The sequence below is a fragment of the Bufo gargarizans genome, chromosome 1, assembly GCF_014858855.1.
Source record: "Bufo gargarizans isolate SCDJY-AF-19 chromosome 1, ASM1485885v1, whole genome shotgun sequence".
Taxonomy (NCBI): domain Eukaryota; kingdom Metazoa; phylum Chordata; class Amphibia; order Anura; family Bufonidae; genus Bufo; species Bufo gargarizans.
The window spans coordinates 713,968,472-713,993,612 of NC_058080.1; the positions used below are offsets into that span (position 1 = coordinate 713,968,472).

Here is a 25,141-nt window from a genome sequence, read left to right on the forward strand (position 1 = left end):
CTAATACTTCTCACAGCTGAAGGTTTGTTACAGTTGTATCCATATACCTACTGTTCACTGCAGTAAACATTACACAGCATTAGCTTGTGGTTTAGGAGACTGAGCCCTCATCATACGTTTCAAATATAGCTTTTTAAAGCGATAGGTGAACCGTATACGATATAATAGATACTTCTGTTGAAGACGCTATAGGCAAAATATATGTCGAAGATTCTTTCCTGGGCCCCAGGGTAATCTACAATCTACGGCTATTACACTTTTTTCTCACTACATTTATTTTTGCAGGTGATTTTTTCTGTCTTATGATTATATTACCCACTCCTAGGCTGTGGCTTATACATTCAGATGATCAGGCCAATTATCGGGAATGGACATAATTCGTCCATGTGAATCAGCAAGCCGAAAAACAAGCTGATCCGATTGTTTATGATCACTGGCTGGTGACACCTCTCACCGTGTAAACAGGAGATGTGCTGCGATCATATTGTTAAATTATGGGGGATGAATGATCGTAGTAAAGATCATTCATCCTCCATTCACCATCCAGCAGTCTGTGTACAAGGCTTTTCATACAAGCACCAACTAAATTGCTTTAGCCTCGATTGGATCCCAATGTAAAAAGACACTAATTTGCCCCTTTTCAAATTGAGAACACGTTTTCTCGGATGAGCCGGGGGTGCGTGTATACGGGGGTCAGAAGGAAGAGCTGCTGGCTGAACGTGCAATAAGTTATGACCAGAGGGAGACAGAGATAAAACCAGCAGAAGACTACAAAACCTGAATATTTCTCCCCTTTCCCCACCGAGCTGACACTCTGAGGTTTATACGGTAATACAGCATACAGAGATACAGAAAACGCGTTAGCATGGGTGCTGCGTACCAGTGTCGTCCTTCTCTCCGTACAGAGTTATGAATACATTGGCATCTGTGCCAGCGTTCTTCTTGTCTCCGGTCTTCACTCGGACGGTGTATGTAGTAGATTTGGCTGTGAGAGAAAAACATAACATATTGGTATAATATCCAATAGACTTAAAGTGCACCCCTACATACTGAGTGACAGAGAGCCCTCCTCTGTCCGCCCCAGCAATACCGCTATCAGCATACAAGACAAGGTGATAATAATAATCAATGCCATCAATGCAAATATAATACTGCTCTATGGAGACGTAGTGCAGTGAAGATAGTGGGGACCCCCTTGACAAACAGTGATGCAGTCGGAGCATCACTTGCTCGTAGAGGACAGTGTTGGGGTCAGTGCCAGCCCGATGAAGAGTGCAGACATGAGCCGCATGGCATACACTCAAACTGCGCCACTGGGGGTGAGTACCAGTCAGTCGTAGATGCTGCAGCAGCTAAATAGAGTGTCCCCTGTGAGAACTGGTACTATCGTGCGGGGGGGGGGGGGGCTGTGTGCATCCCCCTACCAGGGTTGTGCACCAGAATATTTGTGCAGTTTGTATGATAGAGGTACAGGAGGGCCAGAAGCAGATCAAGTGGCCAGGGGTGCACCAAAGACAAGACACAAACCAGGCCCAGAAAAATGTGGAGCAGTGACCCGATGCAATGGTCACAGTGATGGCTGCTGTGATGGAAATTGTCCTGCAGCAATGATGTCTGGCAATGTGACTAGTGTGGCAGGTGAAAAGCTGGGAAAAAGGGTCAGTTCCACGTGGCTGAAGTGGAGCTAATGCCTGTGCATCAGTCCCTTGAGAACACTGGAGCAACAGGAGGAGAAATGCCCAAGGCAAGTGTGATGGGTGCAAATTAAGTGGAAACCCTGAGCTAGGCACCTGATACCTACTGGCCTTATATTGCCCACACCACCAACAGCTGAGGAATCACGTGGATTTTAAAGTAATTTCCACCATGAGCACCACTTTGCAGTGTATAAAATGCATGGACATTTTCAGGAGCAACTTAGGTCCTTGAAACCCTCAGTGCAGTTCAGGAAAAAATCCAGTGAGTTTTTATTCTTTCTGCCACCACTAGGGGGCGCTCACTGCATATGCACTTATTGAGCTCAATTAGAGATGTAAAAATCAGTGAGCTCCTCAAATTAGCAGCTACAGGAAAACATATAATTTATGTTATGTAGAAAGTTGGGAAACTCTATATTTAGTTTCTTCTACTGTGGGCACCAAAGCACCTAGGTACTGATCCTACATATACATCCTGTATTATACTCCAGAGCTGCACTCACTATTCTGCTGGTGGAGTCACTGTATACATACATTACTTATCCTGTACTGATCTTAAGTTACATCCTGTATTATACAAACCACGGGCAGTACAGTCTACGGTGGTAGGCATGCATTAATTTTACTAACTTTGTCCAAGCATGGCCCTTAAATGGTCCTCAACCTTTTGTAATAATTCAACACTTTTTACCCTTAGAAGTTAGTTCTTAGCCAAGTTGCTTTTCTGGCAGCTTTTATTCACGGGAATGGTGTTTTCCTGGTAAAGAATTCTCTCTTGGCCTACCTTGCAAAAGCGCACTCTAATATAATGACTAGGCTTTTTGCATAAGCAGGACTTCCAGACCAATGGGACTTTACATATATTCTATCACAGCCTCATCCAGTTGGGGATCCTACAAACATAACCATCGTCCATTCTAACATACAAAAATCATTCAGTCATAATATTCATGTTACAGATGTGATTTCCTAACACATGTATTAGCAATGTTATGGTATATTAATATAGGACTACATCCGCCCAGGCAACGCGTGTCGACCATTGCGCCAGATGGCTCGAGGTTGGTGTTAGCAGTAAGCTAGCTAGTGAATTCAATGCTCAGACTTGTAGTTACAGACTCGGAGCATAAAGAAATCTGTGTAAGTCCCCTCAGAGCCATATTTAGATCACAGACCATATGTTACTGCTGTAAATTGGAGTCTTGGGAGAGCGCTGCTGCCGAAATGGTGACAGCATCATTAAAATACATGAAATTCCAAGGATGAATCGCAGAAACGGGTTGGTCCGGGTAAGTGGGACACTGATGAGAAAGTCATTAAAACAGCACTGAAACCTGAATAAGAGAAGCAAGAACACAAATCTGGAAGATAAATTGTCCCCTCCATCTGTGGCCATGTACTTACAGAGAGCTGGGGCTTAGACAAATGGACTAGTGTTGAGCGAACTTGTGGTTTCAAGTTCAGCATCCAAGGTTCGGTTTATCTAAGAATCCCTTTATTGATTCTGCTACCGCAGTAGCGGAATCCATAACAGAATTCTTAGATAACCCGAACCTTGGACACTGAACTTGAAACCACAAGTTCACTCAAGACTAAAATGGACCTCGTTCAAAAGCTGATCTGCGGTGGTGCCTAAGGATAGGCCATCAATATTGTGATCTCTTTAACATAACCATTACATGAAAGGGAAGTTGGGGGCTTTTGGGCTAAGACAAAAGTACACAAACCTTTCTGTTCCAATCCCAGCGTTGCAAGAGATTGCTCTTCCCCGTCTTCATCTTTCTTCATAAACGCTTCATTAACTGGAACAAGCATCCGAGAAATCTGTCCATCATCTTCATCCGCTGCCAACCATCTTTGACATGGGAAAAAGTATCTGCATGGACAAAGTAGCATAGACTGGTATCATTGTCAGACATCCAGAGGGGTAAATTTGTAGGCCCCAGTTCCAAATCTCTAACTGGGTTCCCCCTAATAATATTAGTCATTTATAGGAGGTCATCTCCTATGTGGTAGAGGGACATTTTGAATCCTCTTAGGTTCCAGGGTCCCACAGTCTGGGGCTACAACATTACACAACTGTCTCAATATCTCCTAAGTATCTAGAAGATGTCCAGAAAGTCCAGAAAATTTGCTCATCTATCATTCCCTCAGATGCCAAGTGTGATGGACTACTAGACATTTTGCAGTCGCAGATGTTCAACAAAGATCCATACCATGGTTGGAGAGGCCTTCAAAATCGTTATTAATACTTACTTTGTTTCATTTTTCATATCCATAATCTCGACTCGTTCTAGAAACCAAGCAGCGTTTGCCCCTGAGTTATCGTGACGAATTCTCAACTTTTTCAGTTCACCTAACTCTATGCCGCTGATGCTGAAAACATCTTCCTACAGTAAATGGAAAAGAAAGACATGATTGTATACATTATGCTACTCGTTTCCAAGTTAGTACAGCGAATAGATGTAATAGAAGGTGGTCCCCTATTTGGACCCCTTTAGTAGAGTTTAGATCTTCTAGAAAAATTAGGTCCTGAAGGCCCACCATGCAGGGCACATAAAACAGAAAGAGCCCAACAGCAAAAAAAAAAAAAATGGGCCTCCATTATAGTACCTTATGTTGTGACCCATGACAGAAGATTTGTTGCTCGTCTCACCCTTCACACCCTTTCATTGACCAACTCCCCATCTTCTAGCTTGAACACAATGTAGTTCCTCTGGTGAGGAGAATCTTTCACATGTTCTCCCAGTCTACCAGGGCTGGGCTCCCTCTCTAAAAGGGCTCCACAGAGGTTGCATGGTCTGCCAATATGGTAGGTATATCTCTGGATCCAGCAAAAATTTCTGTTATCCTCTGTGTAATGCTTAGTGGTCACTTACAGCAGGTTACAGATGGTATGGAGCGTGAAAAAAACTCCCACAGGGATGGGTTGACCATACAGATTCAATGCAGGTGTTGCCAAAGTCAGATTTGGGCTACCATTAGGCCATACTGGCCAAACTGGATAGAGTTAAACTTGACAACTCGTCCATCATCCACCATGCCATAGAGCGTTGGTTCTAAATGATACAATACCTGTCCCTTCTCAAACTTATTTAGGCGGTTGGACTTCTTCAGGTGCCGTTCACCGGTGTCCCCGATCTCCCCATAAATAGTGATGTATACATTGGCATCGGTTCCAGCTCCCCACACAGTTCCGGTAAATACGTGGATTTCATAAGTGTTCTCTGGAGGAACAAACGTAAAGGCCTCAAGGTCACACGTTGCTTTGTATTCCACGTATCTGAATGATAACTGGGACTGCTGTGCTGATCTGATTACAGTAAGTATATAAGGGCAACAGAGGCCTCCCATGAATCTGAAAGGAACAATACTTTGCAAGAAAGATGGGATGATGGGTCATACTCAGGGGTGGTTGAAGATTGGATGGTAACTGTAAATGGGCTGTATCTAATTGTAAGGACTATGCCTCTACAACCTCTACATGAGTGCAGTTAAGCTTAATGTGCCTCTGTAATGTGCCATCTACAGGTGTGTAACCGTCAAGACTAACGTGTCCTTTAAAGGGTTTATGCCATGTCTGGCAGCTCAGGGAGTGTGTCCTTTCTGCTACACCTCTCTTCTTATCACAGCTCAGGGGGCCCTGTCCTCTCTGTTGCAGCTCTCTCCCTATCACAGGTCATGGGGTGTGTCATTTCTGCTGCAGCTCTCTCCCTATCACATTTCGGGGGCTCTGTTTTTTCAGCTGCAGCTCTCTCCCTATCACATCTCAGGGGGCGTGACTTATCAGCTGCATCTCTCTCCCTAGCACAGCTCTGCTGCAGCCCTCTCCCTATAATGGTGTCCTTTCTGCTGCAGATAATTCCCTATAATAAAGTAAAGAGAATATCTCACAACTACAGCATTTTTAACTGCTAGCAAATTACAAAAGTAACTAGTTTTTCATACTGAATTATATTAAAATAACGTTTGATGGTGGCACAACCCATTTAAGAGACAGAAACCAATAAGTGTACTGTACCTTTAAGAGACCATTTGAATATGTGTTTGCAACATTTGCTACTGTACCATGACCTCCTGTGGAGTGCTGTCTTGTAAAGACGTAACAAAAGTGCCTCTGTCTGCCTTATAACTGTGCCATTTAAAAGAACCCATAGATTACAGTTCTGTGCATGGAGTGCTGTTAAGTATATATTTTCATCCTTTTTCTAGGAGACCAGGAGTGCAGTGATATACTAAGTCCATACATTGAATACTGCCTGTCTATACTACCTGTGTGTGCTGTGTGCAGAATTTTCTGTGTATCCTATGCACTGCAGCATCACACTGCTCTCCCTGCCTCCTGCTTGTAAGTGCAGGCAGTGAGAGAACTATAAAAAGCAGTAGGCAGGGGAAACAGGCTAAATCTGTATCACTGGTCTATTAATTGCTGCCCCTAGTCAGAGCAGAGCAATTGTAGTGTGATGGGAATTTGCCCTCTCTGCAAAGGTTGAGGCACCATGGGAAATTTAGGCTATGTTAAAGTAACCGTATATGAGGGGAAGGACCCACCACCTGACATCTCTGTTTTAGTAACTACTTGTATTTCCCATGCAATAACAATTCTGGAACATCTATTATAATAACTCAATGTTGTGTAATTCCTCTATTATTACAGCTAGAAATATATGAATGAATTGTCATCAGATATAAAGGTCCTTCTGGTTTTTACCAGTTGGGAGAGGGAGGATGTCCCTGCACAGTCAGCCATTGAGAGCACTCACTGGACAGTGTCAGACTGTGCAAGTACACACCCCAACGTCTAGTAGGAATAATAGCAATGGCACATAGAGTCTTAAGAATGCTGTTACATGGAATTAGTTTAGAGCCCAATGTGAAAGTGATTATCTGACTTTTATGAAAAGTCTGAAGACAGTTACCTTCAAGTCCGGCATCTTGTGGAAGAAGTTCTACCACCACTTCTCCATCAGCTTCACCTCGGGCCAGCCACCTATTGCACTCAAACTTGTACAACTCCACCACTTCCTGCGCCATAACCTCCACGTCTTCTTCTTTGCTGGATTTCTTCTTCTTGTTTGTCTTTGTCTTCTTCTTGTCAGGTGGTTGGGCCACTGGCAACATCTGTACTCCGATACGTTTGATCTCAACAGTTTCAAGAAACCAACCATCCCCGAAACCTGTACCATCATGACCAATCCTGAGCTTGAGAATCTTGCCGACATCCAATGCCTCTATCTGTGAGCAGATAAGGTCACATTATAGGAGGGGGTTAAAACAATGAATATGCATTCATTCAAGACATAAACCAAGCTTGATACTACCTGTTTATACACAGTCGAGTCACATTATTATGACAACTTCCTACTTTCGATGTCTGCAGCGCGTAGCTCATGAAGGAAGTCACGTGTGCTGAGCTGGCTTGTAGGTATGTAAGGTGTGTGATAGGCTGTCTGCCACATATCCCTTGTTGCTGTCATAGGTAAAAGGGGTGAGTTATCAGAGTTGCAAAAAGGGATGATTGTTGGCGTTTCGTGTGAAGGGTGGCGGTATTTCTGAAACTGCGCAGTGTGAACTGTACACTGCTGCTGTGGTGAAAGTGTATCATGAGAGGACATATGGCACCATTGTGAAAAGATTACAGGGAAACTGCAGAGCACCATGTGCCATTGATGCGAGAGGTGAACATCGGCTAGAAGGGTTGAGCAGCTCACCACCAAAATGAATCAGGGGCCACCAAACGTGTGTCTAACACAACAGTTCAGAGAACCCTACTGTGTATGGATCTCCAGAGCAGACAATGGTTACTGCACCTCTACTAATAAAGTTTCATCAGAAGAAAAAGCTTCAATTTTCACGGCAGTATCGGAATTGGACCTCCGCTGATTAGTAAAGGGTTGTCTTCTCCGATGAGTCACGTTTTTAGCTTCATCTAAGACGTTGGCGTGTCAGACAAGAAACATCAGAGAACAAACACCCTGCAACCATTGCTGGAAGAGCACAAGGTGGTGGGAAGAGCACAAGGTGGTGGAAAGAGCACAAGTGTTATGGTCTGGGGAAGGTTTTCGTGGCATTCTCTCGGCCACTCATCCATGAGGAAGGCACTCTCAAACGATCTGGGTCTGAATCCATCATTGCAGATCACGTACACCCATACATACTGATTGTCTTCCCTGGGGAGGAATGGGATCCTCCAGTAAGACAATGCGACATGTCACACAGCTAGAAATGTCTGACATTGGTTAGAAGAGCATGACCAAGACTTCCAAGTACCACCCTGTCCTCCTAATTCCCTAGACCTAAACCCAATTAAGTAGCTGTGGAACCACCTCAATTATCATGTTCGCTCTATGGATCCTCCCCCATGCACCCTCCAGCAGCTGTGGGATGCACTGCAGTCAGCATGGCTCCAGATACCTGTGACAACCTACCAGAACCTTACTGAGTCACTCCCAGTCCGTCTAGCTGATGTCCGTGTTGCACAAATTGGTTACTCTGGCTATTAGCTGGTGGTTATAATAATGTGACTCAACTGTGTAATACCACCATACACCTGTTAGGGTGGGTTCACACTAGCGTTAGAGATTCCGTTATGGCTTTCCGTTTAAGAGGCATTCCGTTTAGCTCCGTCCTAATAGAAGTCTATGGGAAAACATAACAGATCCGTCTGGGTCCCGTTATGCAAGACGGAAAACAAAGTCCTGTCGACAGGACTTTGTTTTCCGTCTTGCATAACGGGAACCAGACGGATCCGTTATGCTTTCCCATAGACTTCTATTAGGACGGAGCAAAACGGAATGCCTCTTAAAGGCGTCAGTTTTGCATTCCGTCATAATGCAAGTCTATGGGCAGCAAAACCATCCGCCCTTCTGTCTATTGATTCCATTATAACCCTGTTATAACGGAAAGCCATAACGGAATCCCTAACGATAGTGTGAACCCACCCTTAACAGTATTAGGTACGTTTTAGTTTGTTTCTGGGTTTGTTGTCCTCAGGGACCTTCTTCTAGATGGGATCCCTAGGCAACTGCCCAGTTTGCCACCCCCAAAAACTGGTTCTGGGGAAAATAATGATACCCAGCAGTTATTATAAAGCAATATACAGTATTTCCAGAATGAATCTATAACCAGTACCTAATGAATAATAATCAGAAGAGTGGTTACAACCATACTGGTTATATACTGTATATACCGGCTCATAATTATAGATGTATATCAGATTGCTCTATATTGTTCAATATTGTAAACCTTGAAGATGTCAACAGCTCCTCTCTCAAAGTCATTCGAGCGGCTTCGTAGGAAGGTCTCCTCCGTCTTCCCACAGTCTCCATAGAGCTGCATGAAGACATTGGCATTGGTGCCCGCACCTCGAACGTTGCCGGTGGTCACGATTACTTCAAAATTGACAACTGGGGAGAAAGAAATATAAAGGCAACTAAGAAACATTATGCACTGGATATAATGGGAAGAATTGGGCTAGGGGATGTAAAGGGAACTGGAAAAGCAGGTGCTCTCCTGAATTCAATTGCATCGCAGCAATACATTTGAATACTGTGGCGCAGGCAGCAGCGTTTTGCACTTCACTGTGGTATTTGATTCTGCTGGAGAGGTATTTTGTGCTTCACTGTGGTATTTGGTTCTGCAGGGGAAGTATTTTGTGCTGCACTGTGGTACTTGGTTTTCCTGGGGCGGTATTTTGTGCTTCACTATGGTATTTGGTTCTGCTGGGGCAGTATTTTGTGCTGCACTGTGGTATTTGGTTCTGCGGGGGAAGTATTTTGTGCCTCACTGTGGTACTTAGTTCTGCTGGGGTGGTATTTTGTGCTTTACTGTGGTATTTGGTTCTGTTGGGGCAGTATTTTGTGCTTTACTATGGTATTTGGTTCTGCTGAGGCAGTATTTTGTGCTTCACTATGGTATTTGGTTCTCCTGAGGTGGTATTTTGTACTTTACTGTGGTATTTGGTTCTGCAGGGGAAGTATTTTGTGCTGCACTGCGGTACTTGGTTCTGCTGGGGCAGTATTTTGTGCTTCACTATGGTATTTGGTTCTGCTGGGGCAGTATTTTGTGCTTCGCTGTGGTAGTTGGTTCTGCTGGGGTGGTATTTTGTGCTTCACTATGGTATTCGGTTCTGCTGGGGCAGTATTTTGCGCTGCACTGTGGTACTTGGTTCTGCTGGGGAGTTATTATGTGCTTCACTGTGGTATTTGGTTCTGCTGGGGTGGTATTCTGTGCTTCGCTGTGGTAGTTGGTTCTGCTGGGGTGGTATTTTGTGCTTCACTATGGTATTTGGTTTTGCTGGGGCAGTATTTTGCGCTGCACTGTGGTACTTGGTTCTGCTGGGGTGGTATTCTGTGCTTCGCTGTGGTAGTTGGTTCTGCTGGGGCAGTATTTTGTACTTTACTGTGGTACTTGGTTCTGCAGGGGAAGTATTTTGTGCATCACTGTGGTATTTGGTTCTGCAGGGGAAGTATTTTGTGCTGCACTGCGGTACTTGGTTCTGCTGGGGCAGTATTTTGTGCTTCACTATGGTATTTGGTTCTGCTGGGGCAGTATTTTGTGCTTCGCTGTGGTAGTTGGTTCTGCTGGGGTGGTATTTTGTGCTTCACTATGGTATTCGGTTCTGCTGGGGCAGTATTTTGCGCTGCACTGTGGTACTTGGTTCTGCTGGGGAGTTATTATGTGCTTCACTGTGGTATTTGGTTCTGCTGGGGTGGTATTCTGTGCTTCGCTGTGGTAGTTGGTTCTGCTGGGGTGGTATTTTGTGCTTCACTATGGTATTTGGTTTTGCTGGGGCAGTATTTTGCGCTGCACTGTGGTACTTGGTTCTGCTGGGGTGGTATTCTGTGCTTCGCTGTGGTAGTTGGTTCTGCTGGGGTGGTATTTTGTGCTTCACTATGGTATTTGGTTCTGCTGGGGCAGTATTTTGTGCTTCACTGTGGCAGTTGGTTCTGCTGGGGTGGTATTCTGTGCTTCGCTGTGGTAGTTGGTTCTGCTGGGGTGGTATTTTGTGCTTCACTATGGTATTTGGTTCTGCTGGGGCAGTATTTTGCGCTGCACTGTGGTACTTGGTTCTGCTGGGGAGTTATTATGTGCTTCACTGTGGTATTTGGTTCTGCTGGGGTGGTATTCTGTGCTTCGCTGTGGTAGTTGGTTCTGCTGGGGTGGTATTTTGTGCTTCACTATGGTATTTGGTTTTGCTGGGGCAGTATTTTGCGCTGCACTGTGGTACTTGGTTCTGCTGGGGTGCTATTCTGTGCTTCGCTGTGGTAGTTGGTTTTGCTGGGGTGGTATTTTGTGCTTCACTATGGTATTTGGTTCTGCTGGGGCAGTATTTTGCGCTGCACTGTGGTACTTGGTTCTGCTGGGGAGTTATTATGTGCTTCACTGTGGTACTTGGTTCTGCTGGGGAGTTATTTTGTGCTTCACTGTGGTATTTGGTTCTATTGGGCCAGTATTTTGTGCTTCACTATGGTACTTGGTTCTGCTGGGGCAGTATGTTGTGCTTCACTATGGTATTTGGTTCTGCTGAGGCAGTATTTTGTGCTTCACTATGGTATTTTGTTCTGCAGGGACGGTATTTTGTGCTTCACTGTGGTATTTGGTTCTGCGGGGGCGGTATTTGGTTCTGCAATATGGTATTTCTGGCCCCACCTACTACTGTTGTCTTTGCCTACATATGTTGGCCCTGCCTACCTGTTTTGCCCCGCCTTCTGTTAATTTGGAGCCACCTATAACAGGGGGCCACTTTTAGTTTTTTTCATGGCCACCTTAAGTTCCCAGTCTGCCCATCCGCATGTCTTTAGTACATTTTATGACTTTTGTTTTGTTTTTTTCAAGACTATCAAGGCAGGAGTAAACAGTGTGCACTGTAAGTGTGTATAAATTTGGTGCACGCTATGTTCTTCAAGTTCTTCACACATTTGGCAAAATCTGTGACAGGACTCATTGGTAGCTATTGCTTAGCACTTCATCTCCATGGTTAAAACGGGGTTATCTGGTTTTAGTAAATAAAGCTTTGAGGGAATGTCCACCTCATTTTGTTCTCTTAACCTAAAAAGATCCAAAATTCTGTGCTAAATACATTCTTATTATATCTTTATAGTGGTCGGGGTATCACTTTTCTGATACAAAGCTCCAAATTCCCTGCATAGTCCTAGAAATAAAATACCGTCAGTCTGCGGGAACTTCTGGTTACACACTGACCTCAATACTAAAACAGTATGTAGTCAGCTCTCAAGCTCCCTCTAGTGGTGGCTGCAGGCAAACAGATTTTTTTTTTTTTATATGTGTCTATATGCGGGACTTGGAGCAGTGTACCAGAGGTTAGAAATCTCTCTCAGCAATACAATTAAAAATTTTGGCCTCTTAAAGGGGCTGTCTTATCAAAGACAACCCTATTCAAAGTGTGACACCTGTGGCCAGCCAGGCATTTCTTCTGCAGAGGAAATGTAGTAGTGCATGACGGCCATTCAGATAAATAGCCCGCCCTTATGACGCAAGGACCACTAGAGTCCATCAGAACAGGAGCACTCATACAGATTGGTTCCCTATTCTGACTCATAGAGGAGGGTCCCGAGCAGGTGACGCCCCCATCCATGGTGTCCAAATGCCCTAATAGGACAACCCCTTTAAAATAAACAATAAAAGTTATCATTCAAAGACAGCAAGCAAAGATTTTAAAAACAAGAATGAATTGATTATCTGTCTTCCACAGGGGACACTCTAAAACGCCCAACTTACGCTTCTCAATGTCGACCACCTCACTGGCGTAGACTTCAATCTCCACTTTGCCGTCGCACTCATCCCTGCAGAGCCAGCGGTTGCAGGGGAACATGTACTTTTTGCCGTGTGCCGGAACTTCCACCACCACATTAGCAAGGAACCATCCGGCGCGGATCCCCACGTTGTCGTGTCCGATGAGCAGCTTATTGATCTGGAAGACGTTATAACTTACGTGAAAGACCTTATGCTAAAACTATAAGGGATTCTGACCCCCAGAGCTTGCCATCTAAAGCATATCACCTAGATTTACACCAATCGATTGATGTAGTACTATAAGTCCCAGCATGTCCTGTGAGGTTCTGGTCGATGGATTAGACCCATCTCTGCTTTGCTGAACTTATGCTACAATATAGCGGGGCTATTGACGTCGGAAAGCTTTGGAGCGCCGTGCAGAATCACATTATTGGAAACCAAGCAAATAAAACCCGAAGCAATAAAAGCTAAAGTGTTTCCAGTAATGGCAAATAAATGCAGTTTTAAAAGTCAGAGCAGCGGGGGGCGCTGTAGCTTAGCCTGGTAGGGATTCAAAAATCTTTGTATTGGTATTTTAAATGGTCATTCTGGGAATGCCGTAATGTCCATAGTATGCAGGGTAATTTGGAGACGGCTCTATCCAGAAATATTAGTAAAGGAAAAGGTTCAGTTATCTGGTGCTAAAATCAGACAAGGAAGATAGAATCGGTAAGGTCCCGATGCAATACAAAAACAGAAGGGAAAAAAAAATTCTCAACATAACGAGATCTAATGTAGTGTATGACAAAAATATATCACAAAACATTCTTAAAGAAAAGAGGGTGCTAGCCATGTGCACAAACTCCTACACTAGACCATAACAAGGAGCAGAAGAAGACGAGAAGATGGCGAACACAGAAAATCACATGTTCAAATCGCAAAAATGGAATTCAAATCCAAAAACATAATCACAAAAAAACATTAAAAACAACAGTTCATGAGAAGTCTATATGTGAGAGAAAGTGCAAAACCAATAAAGTGACAAGTGCATATAAAGAGCCAAATAAAGTGAGTGAAATAAATGATCGATGACGCCAATTTGTGATGCAAAGTATCTAAGGAGAAATATAGAAAGGCTGAAACACTGGTAAAGCTAAAATCAAACACAAAATATTGGTGTCACTCGCTTCATACTTTTGCACTTTATATGCACTTCTCACTTTATTGGTTTTGCACTTTGTCTCACACATAGATAGGACCTTATCGGGGGTAGATGTTGTCGGAGGAGGGAGGTGTAAGTATATAATGTTGTTTTTAATGGGTTTTAATGGGTTTTTGTGATCATGTTTTTAGATATTAAAAACATTTTGTGATTTAATCATGTGATTTTTTGGTGTGCGCCATCTTGTTTTCTTCATGTGCTCCTTGTTATGGTCTAGGCCTGTGATGGCTAACCTCCGGCACTCCAGCTGTGGTAAAACTACGTGTGACTCCCAAGTTGTGTACTTGTTTGGCTGTTCTCAGAACTCCATAGAAATCAATGGAGCATGCTGGGAGTTGTAGTTGCCCACAGCTGGAGTGCCGGAGGTTAGCCATCATGGGTTTAGGCCATATTGATATCTGACAATATTGGGAAGCCTACATGTTGATAGTTTTCAAAAAAGTTTTTCGTTGCACAGTATAGGGACAAAATAGACTCTAACTCCTTACTGCAGGTTCAAGTAAGCGGTGTGTTCCCGGAAATACAGTTAGATCCAGTGGATGGCATGGGCAGAGAAGCTGTACCTGCGCCAAACTCAGTGGGGACAGGCTATAAAATTCAGCCAATATTGATGAAGACATAAAACAGACATGATCATATACTATATGAACGGTATGCACTGGTATTCAAAAAGACTATGAGATCAATAAAGACAAGGTTGGATATACAGTGGCTATAAAAAGTCTACACACCCCTGTTAAAATGTCAGGTTTCTGTGATGTAAAAAAATGAGACAAAGATAAATCATTTCAGAACTTTTTCCACCTTGAATGTGACCTATAAACTGTACAACTCAATTGAAAAACAAACTGAAATCTTTTAGGTAGAAGGAAGAAGAAAAAGAAAAAAATAATAATACGGTTGCATAAGTGTGCACACCCTTAAACTAATACTTTGTTAAAGCCCCTTTTGATTTTATTACAGCATTTAGTCTTTTTGGGTATGAGTCTATCAGCATGGCACATTTTGACTTGGCAAGATTTGGCCACTCTTCTTTGCAAAAACACTCCAAATCTGTCAGATTGCGAGGGCATCTCCTGGGCACAGCCCTCTTCAGATCACCCCACAGCTTTTCAATCGGATTCAGGTCTGGGCTCTGGCTGGGCCATTCCAAAACTTTAATCTTCTTCTGGTGAAGCCATTCCTTGGTTCATTTGGATGTATGCTTTGGGTCGTTGTCATGCTGAAAGATGAAGTTCCTCTTCATGTTCAGCTTTCTAGCAGAAGCCTGAAAGTTTTGTGCCAATATTGACTGGTATTTGGAAGTGTTCATAATTCCCTCTAGCTTAACTAAGGCCCCAGTTCCAGCTGAAGAAAAACAGCCCCTTGGCATGATGCTGCCACCACCATGCTTCACTGTGGGTATGGTGTTCTTTTGGTGATGTGCAGTGTTGTTTTTACGCCAAACATATCTTCTGGAATTATGGCCAAAAAGTACAACCTTGGTTTCATCAGACCATAACACCTTTTCCCACATGCTTTTGGGAGACTTTAGATGTGTGTTTGCAAAATGAAGCCTGGCTTGGATGTTTTTCTTCGTAAGAAAAGGTTTTCGTCTTGCCACTCTTCCCCATAGCCCAGACATATGAAGAATACAGGAGATTGTTGTCACATGTACCACACAGCCAGTACTTGCCAGATATCCCTGCAGCTCCTTTAATGTTGCTGTAGGCCTATTGGTCGCCTCCCAGACCAGTTTTCTTCTCGCCATTTCATTCATTTTGGAGGGACGTCCAGTTCTTGCTAATGTCACTGTTGTTCCATATTTTCTCCACTTGATGATGACTGTCTTCACTGTGTTCCATGGTATATCTAATGCCTTGGAAATTCTTTTGTACCCTTCTCCTGACTGATACCTTTCAACAATGAGATCCCTCTGATGCTTTGGAAGCTCTCTGTGGACCGTGGCTTTTGCTGTGGGATGCGACTAAGAAAATTTCACGAAAGACCAACTAGAGCAGCTGAACTTTATTTGGGGTTAATCAGAGGCACTTTAGATGATGGCAGGTGTATGCTGACTCCTACTTAGGCCGAATGCACACGGCCGTGTTCCGCGGCCGAGTGCGGGCCGTGAAAACCCTGCCGGGATTCCTGCTGACTGCTGGAGCGCACGGCGTCATGGGTTGCTATGACGCTGTGCGCTTCATGCAGCCGCTCCTGTACAGTAATACATTAGTATAGTGTATTACTGTACAGGAGCGGCTGCATTAAGGGCACGGCATCATAGCAACCCATGGCGCCGTGCGCTCCAGCAGTCAGCAGGAATCCCGGCAGGGTTTTCACGGCCCGCTCTCGGCCGCAAACACGGCCGTGTGCATTCGGCCTTAATATGATTTTGAATATGATTGCTTAATTCTGAACACAGCTACATTCCCAGTTGTAAGAGGGTGTGCACACTTATGCAACCACATTATTTTTGTTTTTTTTTGTTTTTTTCCCTCTACCTAAAATATTTCAGTTTATTTTTCAATTGAGTGGTACAGTTTATAGGTCACATTAAAGGTGGAATAAAATCTAAAATTATTTGTCTTTGTCTCATTTTTTTACATCACAGAAACCTGACATTTTAACAGGGGTGTGTAGACTTTTTATATCCACTGTACAGAGACGTATATCACATAGAGAATAACAACCTGAGAGATACTGGAAAGAAATGCTGCCTGGGTGTGACCTACTAAATATCCCCTGCCCCTGATTTCCACCCTGGAGGTTCTCATTTAGAGCCTGTTATGTAAAAACAAGCAGCTTTCTATACTGCAGCTTATATACAGTGGAGTGATAATCCAGCAATGGAAATAAAAACCAACAGGAGAGGATCACTGACACTACAGGCCCGGGACCAATTTTCTCTCTCATTGGCTTTTTATGTCCATCAATTGAAAAATAATATATAAATGTACCAATACATTCCTAACGCTGCTCTGTGTTCTGTCTATTAGTGTTTGGGTCATCTCTATGGTCAATTTCTTTCCCGTAAAGCTGAATAACAATCCATTCGGCCACCATTATGACTTCTGGGAATCACTGTTTTTTTTTTTAGAATTACATAGAGTTAAAATTCATTTTTAGTCTGTCACCTTTAAAAGGAAATTCACTGATAAACTAAGCGCAATACACTACTTTTGTGGCATAAAAAAGTCACAAAATCAGTGTTTGTGGCTTTTAAATGCCAATGCAACAACATTTTGTCGCAAGTGGCCTTTCTACTCCTCCCTCATCACTTTATGAAAAGGGGACAGCATCTCCCAACCGTTCTGGATCCGGTGGGACAGTCCCGGATTGCAGTGGCTGTCGCGCAGTCCCGGTACGGGGGAGGTAAGTCCTGCTTTCTGGCAGCTGTCCTTGCTTCCATAGGAAGCAGAGACCACTGCCTGTAATGATAAAGCAAGAGCCGTCCATCGGCTCCCTGCTCCAACATTTCTCCCCCCTTCCGGAAGCTCTGTGTAGCCTGCTGCTACTGCTGGGGAACGAGGTGAGTATGTGGATTTTTTTTTTTTTTTTTTTTTACTGCCTGTGAAAGGGGAACTTTACTGTGCATATTACTGTCAGGGGGCACATATCTGGCCATAACTACTGTGAGGGGGCACATATCTGGCCATAACTACTGTGAGGGGGCACCTATCTGGCCATAACTACTGTGAGGGGGCACCTATCTGGCCATAACTACTGTGAGGGGGCACCTATTTGGCCATAACTACTGTGAGGGGACACATATCTGGGCATATTACTGTGAGGGGGCACATATCCGGACAACGCACCAAGGTTGGGCTCAAGCCACTCTGCGCACCCCTGCTCTTCCAGCTTCCTCTGCCAGCAACTCTGTCTCAAATGTGAAATGGTCCATTGACCATGACTCCTTAATGTCCAGTTTGGGTGCCGTCCATTCTACAATCGGACAACAACCGGATATGAATGAACGCTAAGGATCGGTGCTGGTCCCAGAGGACGAACCTCCACCCATCATAAGGTGATCGCATATCCTAGCCCACTACGTTTACTTTAGGAGGTGGAAATCCCACTTTTATGTTCCCATGTCAGTTTTCTCATTGGATTTGAAACCAGATACAATCAGGATGCAGACATTTGCCCACATTTGAGGCGCCTAGACCTTGTTGAAAAATGCACCAAAATTCTGGAAACTTTGGCAAATTTTGGCAAAACGTGGCACATTTTTTTGGCACAATGTGGCACATTTAGCCCATAACTTACCGAAGTTAGGTGCTAAATTAGCATCGAACTGCACATTACTCATCGAAGGGTGTGGCTTAAGAGGAAAGGGTGTGGCTAAATGGGAAAGGGGCGTAGCCAAAGATGCTACATTTTACGGCAAAACAGCCCCAAAATTTTGGCACAAAGTTCTGTTGGAAAATAAGGGAACCGACAAATGGTAAAAAGTTGGACAAAAGTGTGGAAGCATGAGCCACTGTAGTAAATTACACTGCCTTACATGGTCTATAGTACAGGTGAAACTCGAAAAATTTGAATATTGTACAAAGTTCATTTATTTCAGTAATGCAGCTTAAATGGTGAAACTAACATATGAGACTCATTACAGGCAAAGCGAAATATTTCAAGCCTTTATTTGTTATAATTTGGATGATTATGACTTACAGCTTATGAAAACCCCAAAGTCTTAATTTTGAGGTCCCCTTTGCTCAGGGGGTATGGATCAATTAGGCCTCTTTCACACTTGCGTTGTCCGGATCCGGCGTGTACTCCACTTGCCGGAATTACACGCCGGATCCGGAAAAACGCAAGTGTACTGAAAGCATTTGAAGACGGATCCGTCTTCAAAATGCTTTCAGTGTTACTATGGCAGCCAGGACGCTATTAAAGTCCTGGTTGCCATAGTAGTAGTGGGGAGCGGGGGAGCAGCATACTTACCATCCGTGCGGCTCCCGGGGCGCTCCAGAATGACGTCAGAGCGCCCCATGCGCATGGATCATGTGATCCATGCGATCACGTCATCCATGCACCTGGGGCGCCCTGACGTCACTCTGGAGCGCCCCGGGAGCCGCACGGACGGTAAGTATACTGCTCCCCCGCTCCCCACTACACTTTACCATGGCTGCCAGGACTTTAGCGTCCCGGCAGCCATGGTAACCATTGAGAAAAAGCTAAACGTCGCATCCGGCAATGCGCCGAAACGACGTTTAGCTTAAGGCCGGATCCGGATCAATGCCTTTCAATGGGCATTCATTCCGGATCCGGCCTTGCGGCAAGTGTTCCGGATTTTTGGCCGGAGCAAAAAGCGCAGCATGCTGCGCTATTTGCTGCGGCCAAAAAACGTTCCGTTCCGGAACGGAAGACATCCTGATGCATCCTGAAGGACGGACTGTCCATTCAGAATGCATTAGGATAATCCTGATCAGTATTCTTCCGGCATAGAGCCCCGACGACGGAACTCTATGCCGGAAGACTATAACGCAGGTGTGAAAGGGCCCTAAGCTGACTACAGTGTGACACTTTGAGCCTAGAATATTGAACCTTTTCACAAAATTTTAATTTTAAGCTACATTATTGCAATTCCTTTTAATTTGCATTACTGAAATAAATGGACTTTTACACGATATTCAAATTTTTCGAGTTTCACCTGTACATACATTGTGCTGAACTGTACAAGGCAGGAAGTGCTGTCATGGGGGCAATGAAGTAACTTCAATGATTTCGCTGCACAGAAATGAGATAATGAAAAAGGGGTTTTACCTTCCCAATGTCTATAGTGTTTATAGTGAAGTTGTCCACCCTTCCTCTCTCAAAGTTGTCAGCTAAGTCGTTGTCAGAGACAAGCAGGAACTGCTTATTGGTATCTCCTTTCTCTCCATACAGCTTGACGAAGACTCTGGAATCAGAGCTGGCTCCACTAACGTCTCCCGTCTTAATGTGGAAGTGGTAACTGATACCTACAGGGGCAGAAGAGGGGTTAATAAGAGCATCCAGGAGCCTTCATCCTCCGGGACCTCACAATCTCTGAACAAACTCACTTCTCAGATTCTGCGAGTCTCCCACTGGGACCAGCTCTCGAATTATGTGACCATCGTCCTCATTCCTATCAAACCACCTGTCAGACAGAGATATTAAAACAATGCAACATCACATATGGAACCATAGGTGTAGACATAGGACCGGGAGTGCCATAAGAATAATGTGGTTCATGCCACCCCTTAAAGGGAAAGTGTCACCTGCACTTTTTCTGCCAATTAAAACAAAAAAGTGATAATTTTTTTTTTCTTATAGTCTTTTTTTTTATTTTCAGGTGGCATATTTTTTAGTTCTATGTTGCCTGATCTTCTTTTGACAGCATATGGGATATGCTTTACAGCAGCCACTTGAACTCAATGACTCATTGCTGTCAATGGAAGAGTGTTGTGGGCATGTTCTGTGACCTGGGCAAAGATCATTGTGCAGGGAGGGTGAGGAGGTGAGCTATATATAGATATTACCTCTCACTGTAATCGTTACTGTAATTATAATGAGATGACTGCTGTGATATGATCACTAAAGAACAGAAATCAGCAATCTATTATGAGGTTCAGTGGCCAGACTGAACTCTACAATGTTTATAGGATTTTTTAAAATATGGATTAAAAAAAAAAGGTGCCAAAAATTATTTAAAACTATGTTAAGTATAAAAACTATTACTGTAGTATTTGATTTACTTTTTTTTTTTTTTTTGCTCCTACCTGTTACAAGGAAACTCAATCGCTTCAGTCTCAGGTTTTCCTTCTTCCTTCACTACCACTTTGTTCAGATACCATCCGCAGCCGCCACCCTTCCCATCGTGCCCAATGCGGACCCTCCTCACTTGCTTCAGAGTCACAGCCTCAATGATGAACTCATCTGCCTGGAGATAAGAGAAGGACCTTGATACCACTTCAAGACATAACATAGACGCACCGGCTGCAGCTTACTGGGAACTACAACATCAAGCATGTCCAATAAAGCCACCACCCGTGTTGGTACTACTCACCTAAAAAGCCTGCATGTAAAGAGACACATTGCCTGTTTACACAGCTGAAGCTTTGCTACAGTGTATCAGTTTAGGCAATCCTATGTGTAAAGGGTGAAAATATAATATCCACCATTCCATTTTAAGGCCCAGATTCTTGTGCTGATTCTTTTCTTAATACAGTATTTCTGTATAAGAAAGTCTTGTTTTTCTAGCTTTATAAAATTCTATAACGTGAGCTATCTGCAGTCACCACTAGGGGGAGCTATCTGCATAGACATGTACAGAGGTTGCAGAGAGCAGCTATAAAGAGCGTCTCTGTCTTTGGAGGGCATAATAAATTCACTGATTTCAGTGATCACTATGTAATGCTCTGCAGGAAAACTAACATTCACCTGCAGATCACAGTGGGTTCCAGGAGCAGGACACCCCGCTTTATAACAATGAATTCTCATCTCCTCCATACATACAACAACAATTTACAACATTCCACAATGAAATCTTTTTCTCCATTCAGGTCTAAAGATGAATTCAGAATTTAGTTTAGTCCCTATTGCCAGAGAGCAATGCATTGTGGGACTATGACAGATACAGATGGCATAAGACTGACAGCGAGGGGATCCTTGTTCACTTGAACAGTGGGTCTGTCTGTGGTCTGTCTGTGCTCTGTCTGTGCTCTGTCTGTGCTCTGTCTGTGCTCTGTCTGTGGTCTGTCTGTGGTCTGTCTGTGCTCTGTCTGTGGTCTGTCTGTGGTCTGTCTGTGGTCTGTCTGTGGTCTGTCTGTGGTCTGTCTGTGGTCTGTCTGTGGTCTGTCTGTGCTCTGTCTGTGGTCTGTCTGTGGACCTTTTCCAGCCTAATGAGCATCAACAACTCTTCTTCTGATGCATCTTTTTTCATGCCATGATACATTTCCACAAACGTGTTGTAAAGATCAAACTTTGATAAATTCCTGTTCTTAAAATAAAGGTACTTTCACACTAGCGTTTTTCTTTTCCGGCACGGAGTTCCGTCCTAGGGGCTCTATACTGGAAAAGAACTGATCAGTTTTATCCCCATGTATTCTGAATGGAGAGCAATCCGTTCAGGATGCATCAGGATGTCTTCAGTTCAGTCTTTTTGACTGTTCAGGACGGAGATAATACCGCAGCATGCTATGGTTTTATCTCCGGCCAAAAATCCGGAAAATGTATTTTTTTCCATAGGAATGTATTAGTGCCAGATCCGGCATTCAAAATACCGCAATGCCGGATCCGTCCTTCCGGTCTGCGCATGCACAGACTGAAATAAATGTGAAAAAAATAAATGCTGGATCCGTTTTTCCGGATGACATGACGGAAAGACGGATCCGGCATTTCAATGCATTTGAAAGATGGATCAGGATCCTGATCAGTCTTACAAATGCCATCAGTTGGCATACGTTTTGACGGATCCGTCAGGCAGTTCCGTCGCCGGAACCGCCTGACGATTCCTCTGCCGCAAGTGTGAAAGTAGCCTAAAACTGCCCCCTCACACCTGAATGTCATCCCATTGTTTGAAAACACCTGACTTTAACTTCACCTTCAAATTATCTGCTAATCATAAGGGTTTACATACTTTTAGCACTCACAGACATGTGATATTGGACCATTTTCCTCATAAAGTAAATGTCCAAGTATAATCATTTTTATCTACTATTAGGACTTGTGTGAAAATCTGATGTAGTTTTAGGCCAAATTTATGTATCTATCTAATATCTATCTATCTATCTATCTAATATCTATCTATCTAATATCTATCTATCTAATATCTATCTATCGATCTAATATTTATCTATCAATATCTAGTTATCTATCTAATATCTATCTATCTAATATTTATCTAATATCTATCTATCAATATCTATCTATCTATCTAATATCTATCTATCTAATATCTATTATCTATCTATCTATCTATCTAATATCTATCTATCTAATATCTATCTATCTAATATTTATCTAATATCTATCAATATCTATTTATCTATCTAATATCTATCTATCTAATATTTATCTAATATCTATCTATCAATATCTACCTATCTATCTATCTATCTAATATCCATCTATCAATATCTATCTATCAATATCTATCTATATCTCACATCTCTCAGCCCTCCTGCCCCCTGTACTTACATTGCCTTTTTCAAACTTGTTCATATTGTTCTTGCAGTCGATGAGGAAGCGTTCCCCTGTATCTCCCAGATCTCCAAAGAGGCAGATAAAGACATTAGCATCCGTTCCACTTCCACTCACGCTCCCAGTATGAACAGTCACTCGATACTTCGCCACTGCGGAGGACAAAACACATCAGTTATATGAGGATCCCAATATCTGCTCTGGTAGTAATTGGGGCTACACCGCACAAAACACCCCAAGTGATACATTATTCAGTAACGACAGCTGGTGAACGCCCCATGGACAATTCACACTGGGGATCGACTTTCACTTCGAGAAACCTAGAAGGTCAACGTTCACCTGCAATTTACTAAGGTGCAAAGGAAAATACAAGTACTTAGCTTTACACAACTACATAACTTTTCAGTAACTAGTGAAGGTATCCTTTAACGTGCACCTCCATCTATGAACATAAATGTGTTTTTAGGTCCAAATTCAAGCGCTGATAAATTTCATAATATACCTTTCCAATGCCCAGAGCTCCATTCCTCTGATACGTGGCTCCAAATACCTGTTTCCCATCACATAGAAAAAATTCTGTCAGCCTGAAGCCACCACTAGGGTGTCAGAACTATTGAGTATGAATAAAGTCCATAATTATAAGGCCTATATAAGTGTATGGACATGAGCCTAAGGGACAACCATTTTGTCTTATTTTAAGGCAGAATGAATTCAGGATTTTTTTTTTTTACTCTGAAATTGCTAACCTAAGGTTTACGATATATACCAAAGTGTTTACCTAAGTCTGTTTTGTGAGAAGAAGATGTCGCAAGGCCTAGATAAGACAATGTATTTGAGTTTTGATGATTTTAGTGAATAGAAAGACTCTAATCTTTCTTTGTGGTTTTTATATTAATCAATATAGGAGTAGATTGATTTTATATTATCAATTTTAATAGGTGTGCTGAATATATAGTATATATATAAGAGTATAGTCCTCATAGATATATTCAGTTTTAAGATTAGAAACGAGGTATAAACTCCTCTGTCATGTTTAGAATCTGTCTCAGTGGAACACACAAATTAATTATTTCTTTCCTGGAATGGAAAAATGTGGACACAGGTGATCATGAACAAACCCTGTCTCCTCCACAAACAATGAATTGAGATAGCCCTATTTATCTTGATTTAATCAAGTTTGGTCAAAAGACTTAAGGATACACAAGTTAGTTGACCAAGTATAAAACTCATTGTCTCTTCAAGATCTTTTCAAGGTTTTGTCTGAAACCTTAGATTACATTTTATTGCTAGTATATGAATAAGAGAAATAAATGAATGCTTCGATTTTTGTATGGAATACTAGTGCCATCTAGTGTTAGGGTAACAAAGATCTAGGGTATATTTTTCCCTAGAGGGAGGTTCTATTAATTATAAAGTGAGGTCACTAGTTAATGATAAAACTTGGCCAAGCCCTTTCTAAGAGAGGATAAAAAGATGGTATGGGCTGACAGAAGGGATCGATCTCGCTCTCTCTCTGAACATGATCTTGACCACCTTGCCAGTCATTGGAGGCAGCCATCTTAGAACCATTGAAACTGATTTCTGCTAGCTGACATTTTGGTATAGTATAACCTTACCTATATTTTATAGGATAATTAATTAATATAATACATATCTATAGATATATTCAATTAACCATACTTTGTGTATAGTATCTGTTTTGGAATAAGATTTGGGTGTACCTGCAGCATCATCCTGAAAATTAATCCAATACAGGGAGATTAAAAATATACTAGTGAAAACACGGTATTATCTCCAAGGAACTGAATTCAGTTCTAGACCAGTATGGTTGATAATATATATATATTTATATAGATAAAAGATAAACCAGATTTGGGTTTAATCGGACATTTGTCGGCTGAGAGAAATCAAGTATTAAATTGACTTTTAAAAAAAGTGAGGGGTATTATTATAAGAAGGCATAATTGTGTATATATATGTTCTCAATTATTTTTGTCTTTACCACTATTTTGCATATCATTGGGTGAATTTTATTACCGCCAATTTTATTATATATATTATTTTGCACTATAAATTGTATTAATAAATTACATATATATTTTGTCTGTAACTGGGTTTTGTCTTCAATTCAACGCAGATCACGAGCTTGTTTTAGCTTGATATTTATGATAATAAGTTAGAATCTCCTTTATTACCGATTTTAATTTATTCACATAAACCATATAGACTGTCAATCGGAGACAGCATAAATATTCCGACAAGGGGGAGCTCACTGTATACAGCTTACATTGAACTCAATAATAAATCTGTCTTTGGTAAGCTCCCCCTAGTGGAGACAGAAGAA

At 42.6% G+C, this 25,141-nt stretch overlaps 1 protein-coding gene across 2 annotated transcripts in view; it reads right to left on the minus strand.

Moving 5' to 3' along the window:
* LOXHD1 (lipoxygenase homology PLAT domains 1) overlaps nt 1–25,141 on the minus strand; it is a 209,777-nt gene that overhangs the window by 50,308 nt on the left and 134,328 nt on the right. For both annotated transcript variants that reach the window (XM_044292627.1, XM_044292628.1), the window contains exons 19-29: nt 22,795–22,949; nt 20,376–20,536; nt 19,677–19,753; nt 19,399–19,595; nt 12,438–12,630; nt 8,943–9,103; nt 6,617–6,932; nt 4,773–4,924; nt 3,954–4,087; nt 3,425–3,573; nt 881–985 (exon numbers count right to left, since the gene is read on the minus strand). In XM_044292627.1, coding sequence (XP_044148562.1) covers nt 881–985; nt 3,425–3,573; nt 3,954–4,087; nt 4,773–4,924; nt 6,617–6,932; nt 8,943–9,103; nt 12,438–12,630; nt 19,399–19,595; nt 19,677–19,753; nt 20,376–20,536; nt 22,795–22,949 — 1,800 coding nt within the window. The remainder of the gene's footprint in view (nt 1–880; nt 986–3,424; nt 3,574–3,953; nt 4,088–4,772; nt 4,925–6,616; nt 6,933–8,942; nt 9,104–12,437; nt 12,631–19,398; nt 19,596–19,676; nt 19,754–20,375; nt 20,537–22,794; nt 22,950–25,141) is intronic.